The sequence below is a fragment of the Elephantulus edwardii genome, unplaced genomic scaffold (assembly GCF_000299155.1).
Source record: "Elephantulus edwardii isolate Elephantulus edwardi_28Jun2011 unplaced genomic scaffold, EleEdw1.0 scaffold00007, whole genome shotgun sequence".
In the NCBI taxonomy this organism is placed as follows: Eukaryota; Metazoa; Chordata; class Mammalia; order Macroscelidea; family Macroscelididae; genus Elephantulus; species Elephantulus edwardii.
In genome coordinates, this window is record NW_006399757.1 from 38,061,488 (window position 1) to 38,077,468 (window position 15,981).

At 39.7% G+C, this 15,981-nt stretch overlaps 1 protein-coding gene across 1 annotated transcript in view; it reads left to right on the forward strand.

Annotated features, from left to right (window-relative positions):
* Window positions 1-15,981, forward strand: part of PLCE1 (phospholipase C, epsilon 1) — a 248,531-nt gene that overhangs the window by 163,417 nt on the left and 69,133 nt on the right. The window contains 4 exon segments of the mRNA XM_006903774.1: window positions 2,404-2,662; window positions 4,388-4,593; window positions 9,971-10,646; window positions 13,870-14,052. Of these exon segments, the coding sequence (XP_006903836.1) occupies window positions 2,404-2,662; window positions 4,388-4,593; window positions 9,971-10,646; window positions 13,870-14,052 (1,324 nt within the window).

Here is a 15,981-nt window from a genome sequence, read left to right on the forward strand (position 1 = left end):
TAGCTATATGATTTGGACAAGCTACTTGACCTCATTGAGCTTCTCAGTTATCTATAAAATGAAAATAATAATAAAAAGCATCTACCTCTAGGATTACTCCATGGATGAACTCATGTAAAATGTTATACATGCTGTTCAACATGTAGTAACACGCCATAAAGAGTAACTCTTGATGTTGCCTGAGAGTCACTTTCCCACTGAAGTTTCTCACTCTGAGTGGATCATGTTTCTTAGCAGTACGGAGAATTTTCTTTGGTTCTCCAGGTCCCTCCAGGTAGAGTGAGGATGAAGGATAAAAGGATAATTCCCAGTAGAATTGTCTTTTTCTCCCTTGTGAACATCTTGACCTAAGACTAAACTCAAATAATCATGTCACTGCATTTAGAATGGACCCAGCATGGATCAGAAGAAGGGGAAAATAGAAATAGTTGGAATAATAAAAACACTTTTATCCTCTTTGTGATAAATTTTCTTAAGAAATCTTAATATTACTTTCCTTTTAAGGAAAGAAATGATGATAAAACAGATTCATTTCAATGATGGTTATGCTTCTTTGTGGAGCCTAGATGGCACAGATTACAATTGGTTGCTAAATTAAAGATTGATAGTTCAAGTCCATCCAATGGTTATGTGGAAAAAAGACATGGCAAACTGCTTCTGTAAAGATTACAGCCAAGAAAACTGTGGTTTTTAGGCATGAGCAAGTTGACTCCAATTCACAGTGACCGTGTGTGCAGCAGAATGAAACCCTGCTCAAACCAGCACTATCCACACAATCTCCCCTGTGCTTAAGCCCATTGCTGTAGCTACTGTATCAGCGCATCTCACTGGAGGTCTCCTCTTTTTCTCTGTTCCTCTGCTTTACTAAAAATGATATCCTTCTGCAGCGACTGGCCCTTCCTGACAAAATGCCTAAATAACATGAAACAAATCAACATTCTTGCTTCTAAGGAGCATTCTAGCTGCGTTTCTTCCAAGACAAATTGGCTTCTTTTGGCAGTCCATGGCACATTCACTGTTCTCCACCAACACCAAGAGTCAAAGGCATCCGTTCTTCTTCACACTCATTACTCATGGTTGTTGAATCAGAACCAAGTCATAGCTGATCCATCAGTGGATTTTTCCACAGGCTCTAAATCATATGGCAGGAGCTTGTCCAGCCAACTTTTACACGCACATGAGATGATTGAAAATAACATCGTTTGGATCAGGAGCACCTTCGTTCTCAAAGTGACATCCTTGCGATTTAGCATTTTAAACAAGTCCTTTCACATCAGATTCTCTCACCGAAGTCTGTCCTTCCATTTCTTTGTGTTACTTCTAAGGGTATTAGTTGTAGATCCAGAAAAATCAAATTCTTAGAAACAGCCTTTTTGGTATTTACCACAGTATTGTTTAGTGGTCCACACAGGAAGATTTTTAGGGTTTTTTTATGGTGGAATTGTAATGCATACTGAAGCATGTAGTCATTAAGCTTCATCAGAAAGTGCTTCAAATGTTCTTTGTCTATGAGAAACCCTTTTGAGCAACTCTACTCTGTAATTCATGGTGTTCTCTTGAGTTGAAATTTACTCCATGGCAAGAGGCTTGGTTTTTTGGTTTTGGTTTTTTGAATCATTCTGTGTTTGCCTGTCAAGATGGTTCTAGCTTTGGGCTGGAGGCCCCACTTCCCCTTCACATGGATGTGTCTATCCTCATAGCGTGGTGGCTGATTTACCTCAAAATGAACAACCTATGAGAAAGTGGAAGCTGCAGTGCTTTTATGTCCTACTTTCAGAAGTCATACTCTGCTATTTCTGTCAAGTGGTCTCCATCACAAAACACCAGCACTGCTTTGTTATGGGTAGAAACTATACAAGGTATGATTACTAGGAGGTATGGTTTACTGAAGACCATCTTGAGGCTAGTTATTACATACCATATATTAAGGGTTTTAGTTGATGCCACAATGCCTTTTGATGATCCAAAGAAACCTTGGTTGACTTTAACTTTCAGATCCAACTTAGTTTAAATAATTACTTTATCCCAACATGCCTTTATTTCTTTTGATCTGTTCTGCTTAATTCAAATAATTAACAATGTCTTTCCATTTATAATTATAATATCAGTATCATTTTGTGAATTAGGTAGAGTGAAAAATTCTAAATAAGTGTTAAAAATAGTAATAAACTTAGATCAAAAGAGTGAATTTGTATAAAATTTGTGCAGTTCATCTTTAGTCTAAAAAACGATCATTTTAATACAAAAGTCTGTCAATGGTTAAGAATGGTGATTACACCCTGAGGGTCATCATTGAAGTCACTGGACTATACATGTAAAGATTGTTGACATGTCAAGTGTTTTGCTTTGATACTTATATATTTACTACTAAGTTTTTAAAAAGGTGTCATTTATTCATAATAGGTCAAGAAAAGTCCTGAAAATGTGGCAGTTTATGGACCAGTCTGACATTGAGACCATGAGGAGCCTGAAGGATGCGATGGCTCAGCACGAAGCATCGTGTGAGTACAAGAAGGTGGTGACCCGAGCGCTGCACATCCCCGGCTGTAAGGTGGTTCCCTTCTGCGGGGTGTTTCTGAAGGAGCTCTGTGAAGTCCTTGATGGATCCTCTGGCATCATGAAGCTTTGCCCTCGGTACAACTCCCAAGAAGAAACTTTGGAGGTGAGGCATCATGAGGTCAAGGCCATTGTTGGCTGGTCTCACCTCTCCCTAGATGGATGAGAATTAATTGCAGAGCTATTCATTGCTGTGTTGCTATTGGATAGCACTGAAGCCCTTGAATGTTCTGGAACAAAGGAGCCCTAATGCTGTTGCTTCCTTTAAACTATTATTGTTGTTAAGTATCCTTGAGTCAACTGTTGTTGATTTCCATCAAGTCAAGCACGACTCATAGTGACCCTACAAACGAAAGGTTTGAAGCCTTTCTGTAACTATCGTCATTTATCAAAGTTCATAGAGTTTCCAGAGGCGTGTTGTTTAGGAAGTGGATGCCACTAGTGACCCTGTAACAACAGATCAGAATGTCGCCCTAATTTGTACCATCCTCTCAATCCCAGGCATGACTATTTTAGGGTCATTACCTCAATCCATCTTGTTGAGGGCCTTCTTCTCTTTGGCTGACACATTGATAAGGTGGTCTATTAATGGGTTTTTCACCTCTTCAAATGGGTATAGATGAAATGTCTGGATGCAAAGAACAAAGAAAGTTAGGTGAAAGCATGAGGGATACATTCATGTTCTAAATCCATACAATAGAAGAAAGGGGGAGGGTCAATGTTATTTCATTTCTTTGGCAAAGGTACGGAGGAAAATGGTCCTTTAAAGAGGCTCTTCAGACTCCTAGTTACAACTGCCTCAGTTCTCCCAAGCTCATTCTTTCCCTTTGCTGATTTCCACACCACAGATAATGGTGTGAGCTGCGATTCAGGGCACTGAGCCAGAGAAAGAGCATTAAGAAATGAAGAGTGAGGGAATAAAATGGCCCTACTAAGGGTTTAAGAATGAAAGAAAGTATTGAAAGGGGGAGAACTTGGTGGATAATTTGGAAGTGCCCATACTAATGACAGCAGCGTGTGTGTGTGTGTGTGTGTGTGTGTGATCTTTTTCTTACACACACACACGCGTGCGCGCGAGTGCGCGTCACAGTAAAACTGGGAAGGCTCTACTTAAGTAATTTCTGTATTACCTGGAACAAAAGAAAAATGAGAGCCTGTGGAAGGTACAGGGTACAGCCGCAATTTGCATCATCTCTCTGGCTTATCACCCAGAATAAAAGTATAGAAAAGGAGGTGAAATGTAAAGCTTTAAAGCTGTGTCTACATCCAATGCTTTCACATCTTCAGAAGAGAGAACATCATGTCTTTGGCTCAGTTGCGGAAAGAAACTTCCAGCTCAAGAGTCAAGACTATAAGAGCTTAAAAGCCAAAAGCTTTTATGTTACCATAGCATATAGGGGAAGTAACCCAAATGTTTTCCTTGGACCTCAGTAACTTCATCCAGTTCCATAGAATAATATGCCTTTGTCATGATTTTTTTTTCTCAGTTCTCACTACAAGGATAAAATAGTCTTGCCCTTCCTTGGTAAAGTGGTTAATCTTCTCCCCAGGGAACCTTGAAATAATATTGGTTTTTGTGTTTTAAATTCAAACAGAGAGTGAGTTCTGAGAGGGACTAAAGTTGTCTTAACGGAAACAGTGAGTTTTGATATTGCATGTGGTGAAATGAAAAAAAACAAGAAATGTTTTTCCTGGAGGTTCTTTCTTCCCAATAAAATATGCACAACTGCCATTATTTATTACTATTATTATTTCATTTCCCTCGCCAAGTCGGTTATTTAGAGTGTCATATTCAGTTGCAGTAGCAAATTCTCTGTGTATTTCTCTACAGTTTGTAGCAGATTACAGTGGACAGGATAATTTCTTACAACGAGTGGGACAAAATGGCTTAAAGAATTCAGAGAAGGAGTCCACCGTCAACAGCATCTTTCAGATCATCAGGAGCTGCAGTCGAAGCCTGGAGACAGAGGAGGAGGGCACCCCCAGTGAGGGGAACAGCTCTAGGAAAAATTCCTTCAAGGATAAAACTCGGTGGCAGTAAGTTTTACATTTTACAAAGCATGAGGTCCACTTTTCTTCCTTTCTAGCTAGTCTTTTTCCTGATTCAGTTTAGTTTTACCTGAATGCTTCATAAGTTCAGTGACAGAACTCTTTCATGTTGGAAATGTAGAATTCTTTCATGTAGTTCATTTCCAGCCAAGACTCCGCATGCAAAGCCACCAGCTACCAGTCATTAGAAGCTTTGTTTTGCTGTGATGCCGAACATTTCAGCAGAGATTCCAAGCTAAGACAGAATAGGAAGAAAGGCCTGGCCCTTCGCTTCCTCTATGAGCCAGTGGAAACCCCATGAATCACAATAGTCTGATCTCCTCTGCATGGGTCTCCATGACCAGAGGGTCAACTCAAGAGGAACTAGCATCCAGTGAGGACTGAAAAGGTGTGATAATGATGGGCATGGATCACTGGTGATTAATTTTATAAAACACAATGTATGGGAATGATATTATGAAACATGATGGAAAAAAAAACCCAAAACAACACAATATGAATAGAGGAGTGTGTGAAGCACAGTGCGTATAAACAAAGCACAAGGTATACAATTTTGTATGCAAACCAATATAAAATAAAAATCATTTTTTTTAAAAAAAGAGAAACTGGAAACAACATTTTGTTAGGTATGATCGTTTTATTTTCAAACTGTAGTACTTTGGGGTAAGAATTAGACTTTCTGGTTTAATTTCTATGTCTATCAGTTACTACTCATAACATAACTTCTTGTAATCTGGGATCTCTGAAAATTTAGGATTATACTATCATTGCCAAAAATTTTAAAAACTGAATCTTGGCGTTTTAAACCATCATGATCTTTTATTTGTTTCATAGTTTATAAGAATTTATTGTTATTAATCATTGGACAGAGTAGGAAGGGGCAGATATTTAAATCACATATACTGAGATTTTAGGTCTGGAGTGGTACCTAGACGTTAGTTCTTTTTAGCAGCTCTCATGAGTCTCTGGGAAGTTCTAAGTCAGAACCTCATTTTGCTCTGTGGAGAAATCTTGCTCTGTGGAGAGTTTTATTTTTTGTTTCATAAATCTGTGTCATTTATGGGTCTATTTCTATTCATTGAATTTTCTTTTATGCCCCCTCTTCATCTTTTTGTTGGTTTGCATACAATAATTCATATGTCTGTGGAGGATGTTTAAGATAGCCCTATGGCTTTGTAATAGTTTTGTTCTTCTGATTGCTGTTCATGGAAATGAAATTGCCATGTGGCCAGTTTCATATCCACAACCAAATGAAGATTGGATAAAAGTGGTCTTGGGTCATGCATTTCATCTCCTCAATGCTCTTTATACATAATCTTACCTACCTGCACTTGGCCAGACAGAGTCTAGACCTGGTAGCTAAATTGTTTTAGGTCCATCACAAATGATTACACCTACTAGCTTTGATATCTTTGCCACCAAAATGATTTCTTTGTAGTCAGAATTCTTGAGTTACACAGTGCAGCGGTCTCAGAGTGCACGTGCTTGTGTGTGTGTGTGTGTGTGTGTGTGTGCACGTGTGCAGAATTGCTGTGTGTTTCACCAAGCGTTTTCTTATTGCCTCTTTGCATTTGTGCACACACAACCTGTGACTGGAGGGATGACAGTGTTTTTAGAAAACTATGTCACACTCTTCTTTGGAATTGTAGAGCCCATTGCTTAGAATCACCTGTGAACACAAAACTGAGCATCAGCTTTTGTTTCAATTCATCAAGCCGTTGTGTTTTAAGGGAAGAAAACCTAAATTCTAGGTTTCCCCAGTCTTTGGACTTGCTTCCAAACTTCATGACTTTTTAGCTCATTCTCCCGTGAGACACCCAGATGCTTGGTGCTCTGGTGTTAACCTAGATTCTCAAATGTCTCACAAGGATTTGGATTCATTTTAAGTCATTTACTAACAGCTCCACTGCCAATATACCCACTGCCATCAAATCAGTCCCAATTCATAGAAGAGACCCTCCGTCAGGTTTCACAGAAAGCTGAAATTCTTTATGTGAGGAAACTATCCATCCTTCTCCTGACGATCAGCTGATGGAATCACACTTCTATGTCTCAGTTAGCAGCCTGATATAATGTGCCACTTCGTTACCAAGGCTCTGTAACTACCCTGCAGTCTTGGTGGTGGTTGTTTTTATGTACTATCAAGGAAACTAGGACTCTAGTTAGGGACCCTGTGAACAACAGATAGGAACCTTGTCATACACATCATACGCCATGCTCAAGCCCATTGTTAGTCATTGTGTCAGCCCATCTTATTGAACATCTTATTTTCTCTCTCTAAGAATTGGTGCCTTCTGATATAACATGCCCGTAGAATGTAAGACCAGTTTTCACCGTCTTTGTTTCTAAGGAGCAACCTAGTTACATTTCCTACAGGACAGATTTCTTTGGGGTTTTTTTGGCAGTCCATGAGATGTCCCATACTCTTCACCTATATATGTTGTATTCCATCAAGTTGGAACCGACTCATAGCTAACTCTCGGGCGGATTTTCAAAGGCGGTTAATCACACGGGAAGAATTTCTCATCTTTCTCTTGTGGAGCAGCTGGTGGATTCCAACCTTGCACCTTTGAATTAGCAGCACGGCTCCTTACTACTAAGCCTCCAGAACTCTCTTCACTTGCATATAGTGACTGAATTTTGTTCTGAGCTTCTTATTGGCGAAAGGAAAGAGTAATCATCCTTCATTTTACCACAGAATACTTAAATCATGGCTGGTTTAGGCTGGGTCTTAAAGAGCAACAAAACCAGTGAACCATACATACAGAGAGAGAGCAAGGGTTATCTCAAGGAAATGGCTACATGCTTGTGTAGGCAGGCAAGTCCCAGGTCTGTGAGGCTGTTGTCAGGCAAGCGGTTTCTCCTGACCACATAGCTATAGGCATTGATGAAGCCAAGATCAGGTGGTTGGTTTGCAGGCAGATGAAACCAAGCTAAGCAAGTAGTATGGTAGACTTCTAGGTCAAGTTCATAGAACCAGAAGTCAAATGGTGACGAGCCAGACACAAGATTTCAGTCAAGCAGAAAGCAAGCATGCTTTCCAAGGCTGCTCCCTATGAGTCTCAGGGACCTAAACATTGAGCTTTTTTTTGGCGTCCCTTCCTTCTCATTGGGTTCCTTCATGTGTTAAACATCTTGCATCATCCCATCACTTCTCATGAGACTTTTATTCATAATTTCCTACTTGTTCCTTTGTCCTCTTCCTAATGTTTCATCATCTGTTTGGCTTCCATTTCCTATTCTTCAGACCTTTGTGTAAGCAGGCTTGGGGAATTAAAATTTAAAGCTTGTGAAGTCATACTGAAAGCTATCTAATGAAAGAAGAGAAACTACTTAAGTAGCAATAATCATTTCCTTACCGCAAGTGATTACTCCTTTGAAAGGAACCTGTGAGCAGAGACGATCACAAAGTCATACTTGACAACACCTAACAACAACATAAATCACATTAGGGGGAGGGACTGCCCATCTTTCTCCTGCTAAGCACCTGGGAGGGTTCAAATAACCCGCCTTTGGATTGGCAGCACCACTTCTTATCCATGAGGCCAATTAGTTAAAAGCAAGAGTTTACCAGAAGCAATTGTAAACACTGGGTTTTATTACAAGGCACAGTCCTTTTTAAAAGAGAGAGATTTTCATTTTATCTGAAAAGATTGGAGGCAAGCATGTTCTGGTGGCCCAGTCTCTAGGGAGTTGCGCTGCTAACCCAAAGACCATACCTCTCTAGAGGTTAGAATACACCGGTGCCTTCAAGGACGAAAAATTAACAATATTACTGACTTACAGGCTCAACTGTGAGCCTCTAGTTCAATAGTGGTTCCAATTCCACAGCAATGAGAGTTGAGAGAAACATACTGAAGTAATCATGCTAAATTCGTAGAAAGTAATGAATCATTATTAAGGAAATATATAACCAGGTTGACAATTTTTCCATTTGGTGCCTTATATAAGATTTCCATTAGCAAATTCAATAGATCACATTTGATTCCTAAATAACCCTTGAAGTTTCCCTCTTACCCCTTCTTGTAAGCCTACCTGTCATATGTACCTACAAGAATCAGGTACCTATTTGCTCAAAACTCAATACATCTTCTGTGAAAAAAAAAAAAAACAAAACCACACACACACAAAAACTACTAGTTTCCTGCTGGAAATGAACTTACTTCATTACAGGCAATTGTCAATTTTATTTTAGATGTTAGTCCCTGGGCTAATGCCTTTGAATGAAATTACTAACATCCGGCATCAGTTCTTTTTGGACCAGAAAAGAGAGACTGACGCCAAGGAAGACACTGCCCTCTTCTTTTCCAGGCTCATAATATCTCTGAGCAGCAGCAACAGGCTCCAGAAAAGGCTTAGAATTTTTTTTCCCCAGAAATGCTTTTACATAATGCCTACAGTTTTCCTCCGGAAAATAGTTAAGCTGAGCCACAGTTAAGTACCATTTCTCTTCCTACTTCCTCCAAGATTCTCCTGGCCTTAGTAATTCAGGTTCCTGATTCAGGGAGAGGAATTTACTAAATTTTCCAAGCAGATATTTCTTTGACTTGTGCAGGGACACATACGCACACACACAGAGTCAAGATCAAGTCAAAGTGAGTTGTTCTTGTTCTTACTCATCTGGCCACTATAACCGTATGTCTCAGTGACTTTGGCATAGGACCAAATGTCTCAGTATCTTTTTTATTAGAACAGGTACATCTAGGGACAGATCAGTAAGCCTTGCTGTCTCCTATTTTAGCTACAATATATGGAGCTAATTATTTTTGCTTAAGATTTAACTAGCAGATAGTGATGAGGATCACAAGACCATGTCAGATAACAAGAATCCCATGGTGGCTCCGCCCCTTCTGAGCTGGGTAACCTTGAGAAAGCAGCTCTTCTTTCTGAACTTCAGTTTCCTCATCAGTGGAAAAAAGGGTAATAAAATGTCCTTCACAGATTACATTAAGTGCAAAAAATACATAAAAAATACTACTTGTAAATGTATGAAAGAAAGATGGTGGTTATTACTACTGATAGAAAAAGTATTATAACTGATCTTGTGATTCCTTTCCTTATCCCAGAGATAACTACAGTGGTGATGCACGAGGATTTAGAATAAAGCTGTAAAAAAGCTGCACAGCAGCAATGTGAATAAAATTAATGGCACTGATTTATAAACAGCATAGTTACATGGCAAATGTTTTGTTATATTTCATCAGTATTATTTTTCTCTGTAACTTTAGTGTTATCTATATGTTAACACTAATTTAAATATACAGTACGATAAAAAAAATAAAGTGAAATAAAACCATATAGTAGAGAAAAACTTGCTCTTACTTCTGAATATAAGACAGACTACATTTGTGTCTCATTCCACCAGGTTTATAATTGGAGATTTGTTAGATTCAGAAAGTGACATCTTTGAACAGTCCAAGGAATGGGACCCTTATGGACCAGAAGAGCCACAGAAGGCCTTCGACCACGGCACAGAGCTCATCCCCTGGTACGTGCTGTCCATCCGAGCCGATGTGCACCAGTTCTTGCTGCAGGGGGCCACAGTCATTCACTATGACCAGGACATGCACCTCTCTGCCCGCTGCTTCCTCCAGCTTCAGCCTGACAACAGCACCTTGACCTGGATAAAGCCCACCACTGCCTCCCCAGCCAGCGCGAAAGCCAAACTTGGTATGCTTAGCAACACAAATGAGCCTGGCAAATTCCCATTACTGGGCAATGCTGGAGTAAGTGGACTCACGGAAGGAGTCTTGGATTTGTTTTCAGCAAAGGCTGTGTACATGGGACATCCCGGCATTGATATACACACTGTGTGTGTTCAGAACAAACTGGGGAACATGCTTCTCTCAGAGACTGGTGTGACGCTGCTGTATGGGCTTCAGACCACAGACAACAGATTATTGCACTTTGTGGCACCAAAGCACACAGCGAAAATGCTCTTCAGTGGGTTGCTGGCACTCACTAGTGCAGTGCGAAAGATGAGAAGGTTCCCTGACCAGAGACAGCAGTGGCTGCGCAAACAGTACGTCAGCCTGTATCAGGTAAGCGGTACCAGAGCATAACTCTCCAGGGCACACACTGGTCCATGCTTCTGGCTCTGCCACTTACTACCGGTGCCACCTGGACAACATTCACTTAAACTCCACATGTCCCGGTTCCCTTATCATAAAATAGACAATCATTTTATATGTAACTAATGATAGCTATTCATAGGATTACTATAAATGCATTACATAATAAATTACAAAAAATGAATATGTGTAGCATACTTTGTTAAAGCAGTCTGATTCTTTGTAGGGGCTGTCATTGTTAGGTATGAAAACAGTGACCCTAACCACTGTTATAATCAGACCTGCAAAGAACATTGTTGTTGTTCTTAAGTACTGTTGAGCTGAAACCAACTCACAGCTGACCCTCAGCAGATTTTCAAAGGCAGTAAATCACATGGGAAGATCATCTTTCTCCTGCAGAGCAGCTGGTGGATTTGAACCAAGTTCTTTTGGATTGACAGCATGACTTCTTACCATTAAGTCACCAGAGCTCCCTGCAAAGAAGGTAGTTAATATAAACAATGTTCATTGAATCAGGGAGTCAACATGAAACCATTATACTTCAAATATTTTTCTTACTAGTCAGTAACTAGCTAACGCCTTGGAAACCTCTACTGTGGAAACTGAAGTCCCATTTCATCACTTAACATGCAAAACATTTCCTGGAGAGTTACATAACTTACCATGTATCACTGCCTAATTCTGCGAGAAACTTTCCCAACTATGAGATAATGTACACATTGAGTCTTAACAAAAACCTTAAGGTTTTAATTGCAGCAAACCTTGTAAGACAGTTTTTCACTAACTTGTTTTCGCTAGTGCCCTCAGTGCAGTGTGAACTTTTTCCTTCATTATCTCCAGTTCTTGATCATATGAGATACCTCCAGAAATGGTTGAGTAGTAACCACTTCTTTTTGGTACCGTGACTTTATGGATTATATCTTCTTTGATATTTCATCTTGCAAATTTTTGTCTATAGAATCTTTCAATATTTCAACTCTTTTTTTCAAATTCAGCATATATTATTCAATAAGGCAGGTAAAATTTTTTTATTGTTATAATAGCCAAATGTTTATTTTTTGTTTGTTTTTCAGGGTTTTTGTTTTTATTTTTATTTTTTTATTTTAATTTAGTTTGTTTATTTTTCATTTCAATGAACATCTACAGAGATTTTGGAATTCCATTCATTCATTGTTGCACCCTTCTCCCCGCACAAACCCCTCCCTCCTTCCCCCCCCCTTTGCTCCTCTCCTTGAAAAGCAGAAGAAAAACTCCTTCATTGGTACACATTTTCCCACACACACACACCAACCCCACCCTCTACCCCCAAATATAATCCACTCTGCAACCCTCATTGCGTACTCCTACGATAAAAATAATGCCCTAAAATATAATACTTTTAGACTATTCTCTCCCCCATAGACTTCAATGCCGTAAACATATTTCATCCAGTTCAAATGTTTATTTTAAATGAAAGAACCCAACTTGGGATGCATGTATTTTGTTTGATTTTGCTTTTGAACACTTTTGATTGAGGAATGAGAGCCAGTAGTTGGGGACCTTTTGGGAAGTAATGACTGAACTTCTATTGCCAATGCTGGTGATGGTATTCTATTATTATTATTATTATTAATTTTAATGAACATTTACAGATATTTTGGATTTCCATTCATTCATTGTTGCACTTTTCTCCCTGCCCACCTCCCCCCCCCCATTCACTCCTCTCTTTGAAAGTAAAAGAAACATTCCTTCATTGGTATACAATCCCCTCCCATCCCCCGCCCTGAGTATAGTCCACTATGCAACCTTAATTCTGGTCTCTTGTGATATATATATAAGGCAGGTAAATTTTAATTACCAAATTGTGTCATGAAATATTTACTCTAATTTGGAGTCAGTTCTGGTATCTTCTTAGCAAATACTCTTCAGCAGACCTGCATCAGGACAGATAATCTCCAATCATTTTCATTCTCCATGTTCACCGCATTCAAGATTCCTATTCTGGGGGGAGATACTGATTGACTTATTTGGGTCATCTACGAATTTGGGTCTCCTTGATTGACATATGTAGCAAGACTGTACCCAATGAAAAAGGTCTTGATAAAGTAGAAAGAAGGTGGAAATAGGTCACAGATACCTGCTGCAAAAAAACACCAGACTTCTTCTAGTCAGGTACCCAGGTTACTCCGGATCGATAACTGGATACAGGAAATGCGAGTTCATGGCTGCAAGTCATAATATTGGACAGAAACTGACCATTAGCCTGTTTGGTTTTTTTCTTATTGTCAGTAATAAAGCAAAATATGTTTACAAGCCCTTCACCAAAACTGCGAAGGAGGAAAAGCCCTAAAGGTTTTCAGAGAGTAAAAGCAATACATGGGAATTAGGTGTGACTCATACAATTTGCAAAGTATCATTAAGAATTTATTTCATTCATATGCAGCGCTCTGTGATTTTATTAACTGGCTTTCCAGATTTATGGGTGAATCGTTAACCATCATTTAATTGATAAGTCCTTGCTACTGCTCACTTGAAGAGTGCTGCACAGAGTTGCCAAATAAGAAGCGGCGAAACCTTGCCTGCCCCTTGGGTGTGTTTTTATTTATCCCAGAATCAATTGCATGGTGTTTGGATTCCCATGGGCTCTATCCTTGGATTTCAGCCACTCTAGATGATGTTAGTCCCAGTATTTACAGTGCTCCCCAGGGCCCTTCCAAAGTGAATTTCACATGTGCCAGATAACCAGTATTTGAAACCAGACCATTCCAAACCTGGGTGAAAATGTACCTGTAGGGAGACAATTCCAGGCAAACTGAACTTGCTTTTACTTAAATCGTCTCAATACACATGCACACACCCCAAGTCCTCCAAAACTCTAATGTAAGTCTTAATGGATTCTCCTATAGTGGGAGCTTTGGAATATAACCTCTCTCTGAAAGTGAGAAGGGGACATTTTTTTAAAATCCTGATTGAATGTGGCCCTGTGAAGGAATATCACTGGAACTCCACAGGGACAGAGCAGGGATGTGATGAAATTCCCTGTTGAGAGTCAGTCCCCAGAGTTAGAAAACAGAGCCACTTGTGTGGCCAGATCATTATACGTCTGTGGCTGCCTGGGTTTTTCCACCTTTGGGAATTTACTGGAAGCCATTAATATAGTTCATTGCCCATTACTTGTGCTGCCTTATGTGTTCAGCCTGTGGTTCTTTTATAGGAGGATGGACGGTATGAAGGCCCGACTTTGGCTCACGCTGTGGAGTTGTTTGGAGGTAGACGGTGGAGTACTCGAAACCCCAGCCCTGGGACGTCGGCCAAGAGTGCTGAGAAGCCCAGCATGCAGAGAAACAACACCCTAGGCATAAGCACCACCAAGAAAAAGAAGAAAATTCTCATGAGGGTAGAGTTTACTCTGTGTTTATTAGGCATATACCCCAGTGCTCCAGGGTTGTTGTATGCTTTACATCTCCATAAGTCACTTCAGGTCATTTGGGTTGAAGACGAGATGAGTTATGAAACAGATCAAGTACAAGCATGTAGCATTAACAATCTCCCATATGCAAACAGTACAATGTCGCTTACTAAGTACGTCCTAGGTGCTGAACCCAGTGCTAGGGACAGGATTAACTCCAGGAAAAAGATGGGTCCATGGAGGGATGCAGATGCACGAAAACACACAGTGAGATCTAAATGAGGGTCCTTGTTGAGTCTGTTTGTAAAATTCTGTAGGAGCAGAAAGTGCAAAATAAAACAGACAAGGAAGGCTTGCTTCACAAGGAAGTTGACTGATAAATCAAAAAAGACATATAGGCAAATCAATGTAAAATTTTAAAAAATAAATTCTTTTTTAAAAAGACATATAGGAGTTTTCTAAGCAAGTAAGGCTGGGGAAAGTGCTTGAGGAGAGGAGACAAGAGAGAGATATGAAGTATTTGACTTGTTCAGGGAGTCAAGGGGCTGGATAACGAGCTCTGTTGTGGGCAGGAATTGTTAGAAAGGAACAGTAGTTTCAGATTATAACAGTGCTCAAAACAAGCACAACTTGACTGCCATCACCTAGGTTCCAACTCATAGCAACCCTCTCTTGGGTTTCCTTGAAGTCGTGAATCATATGGAGTATTGCTCAACTTTCTCCCTCCAAATTTAACCATCCTTACCTTTAAAGATCACCCTGCTTGCACTTCCTCGGACTTGTTTGTTCTTTAGGAAGTCCGTGGGATATTCAGTACTCTTCTCTAACACATGTTCAAAGACATCCCTACTTCTTCTGTTATTCTTATTCATTGTCCAACTTTCACATGCATAAAAAGCAACTGAAAATACCCTGGCATGGACCAGTTTCTTGATTTTGATCTGTTTGATCTTGTACTTGATCTGTTTTTAAATTGACATCCTTGCTCTTTAGAACTTTGGAGAGGTCCTTGATAGCAGATCTCCCCGACTGCTGCCACCATGGGTATTGATTGTGGAGTCAAGTAAAATTAAGTCATTGGCAACTGCAGTCTTTTCTCCATCTATCATGATATTGCCTACTGGCCCAGTAGTGAGGATTTTTGTTTTCTTGATTTTGAGATGTAACCCATGTTGAAGACTATAGTCTGTGGTCTTCTGCAACAAGTGCTTCCAGTTTCCTTCACTTTCTGCAAGCAAGGTATATAATTTGCATAAGGCAGAGTTTTTTGTTCTCTGAGCAGTCCAACAGAATGTGGAAATTATCAAACAGTGTCATTAATATCACATGCAAGTAAAACCTTGCTCAGTATTCTCTTAAAATGTCTGGAACCATAAGTTGGCAGGGAGCTTCCAGAAATTCAAGCTGGATGGATTGAAAAGAGACCATGGCACAAGGGACATCATTACTCATGTCATGATCTTCCTTGAAAGTAGAGAATACCAGTAAGATAGTTACTTTTGGTTTTTTTGGGGTTTTTTTTTTACATTTTTTTATTTTATTTCATTATTTTTGTGTGCGTGTACCGTCAAATCAGATCTGACTGGTACAGGAGGAGATGGCCCCTCCTTCCCCGGCAGAGCATCTGGTGGATTCGAACCGTGCACCTCTGGGATTGTAGTTGCAGTTAGTTACTTTTGTTTTGACTATTGTGCAATCATAAAAAATTATGACTAACATTGAGAAAAATGAGGATCCCAGATTGATCTCATACAAACCCTATACATACTAAGAAGCAGTTGTTTGAACAGAGCAAGGGAACACTGTGCTATAAGTAGAAACTTTAAATCTATAATCATACTATGCCAAATAAAAGAGATGGAGTTTTACTTCAAGATTACCTGGAATTAATGTGGGACAACATCTAAATGAAGCAGA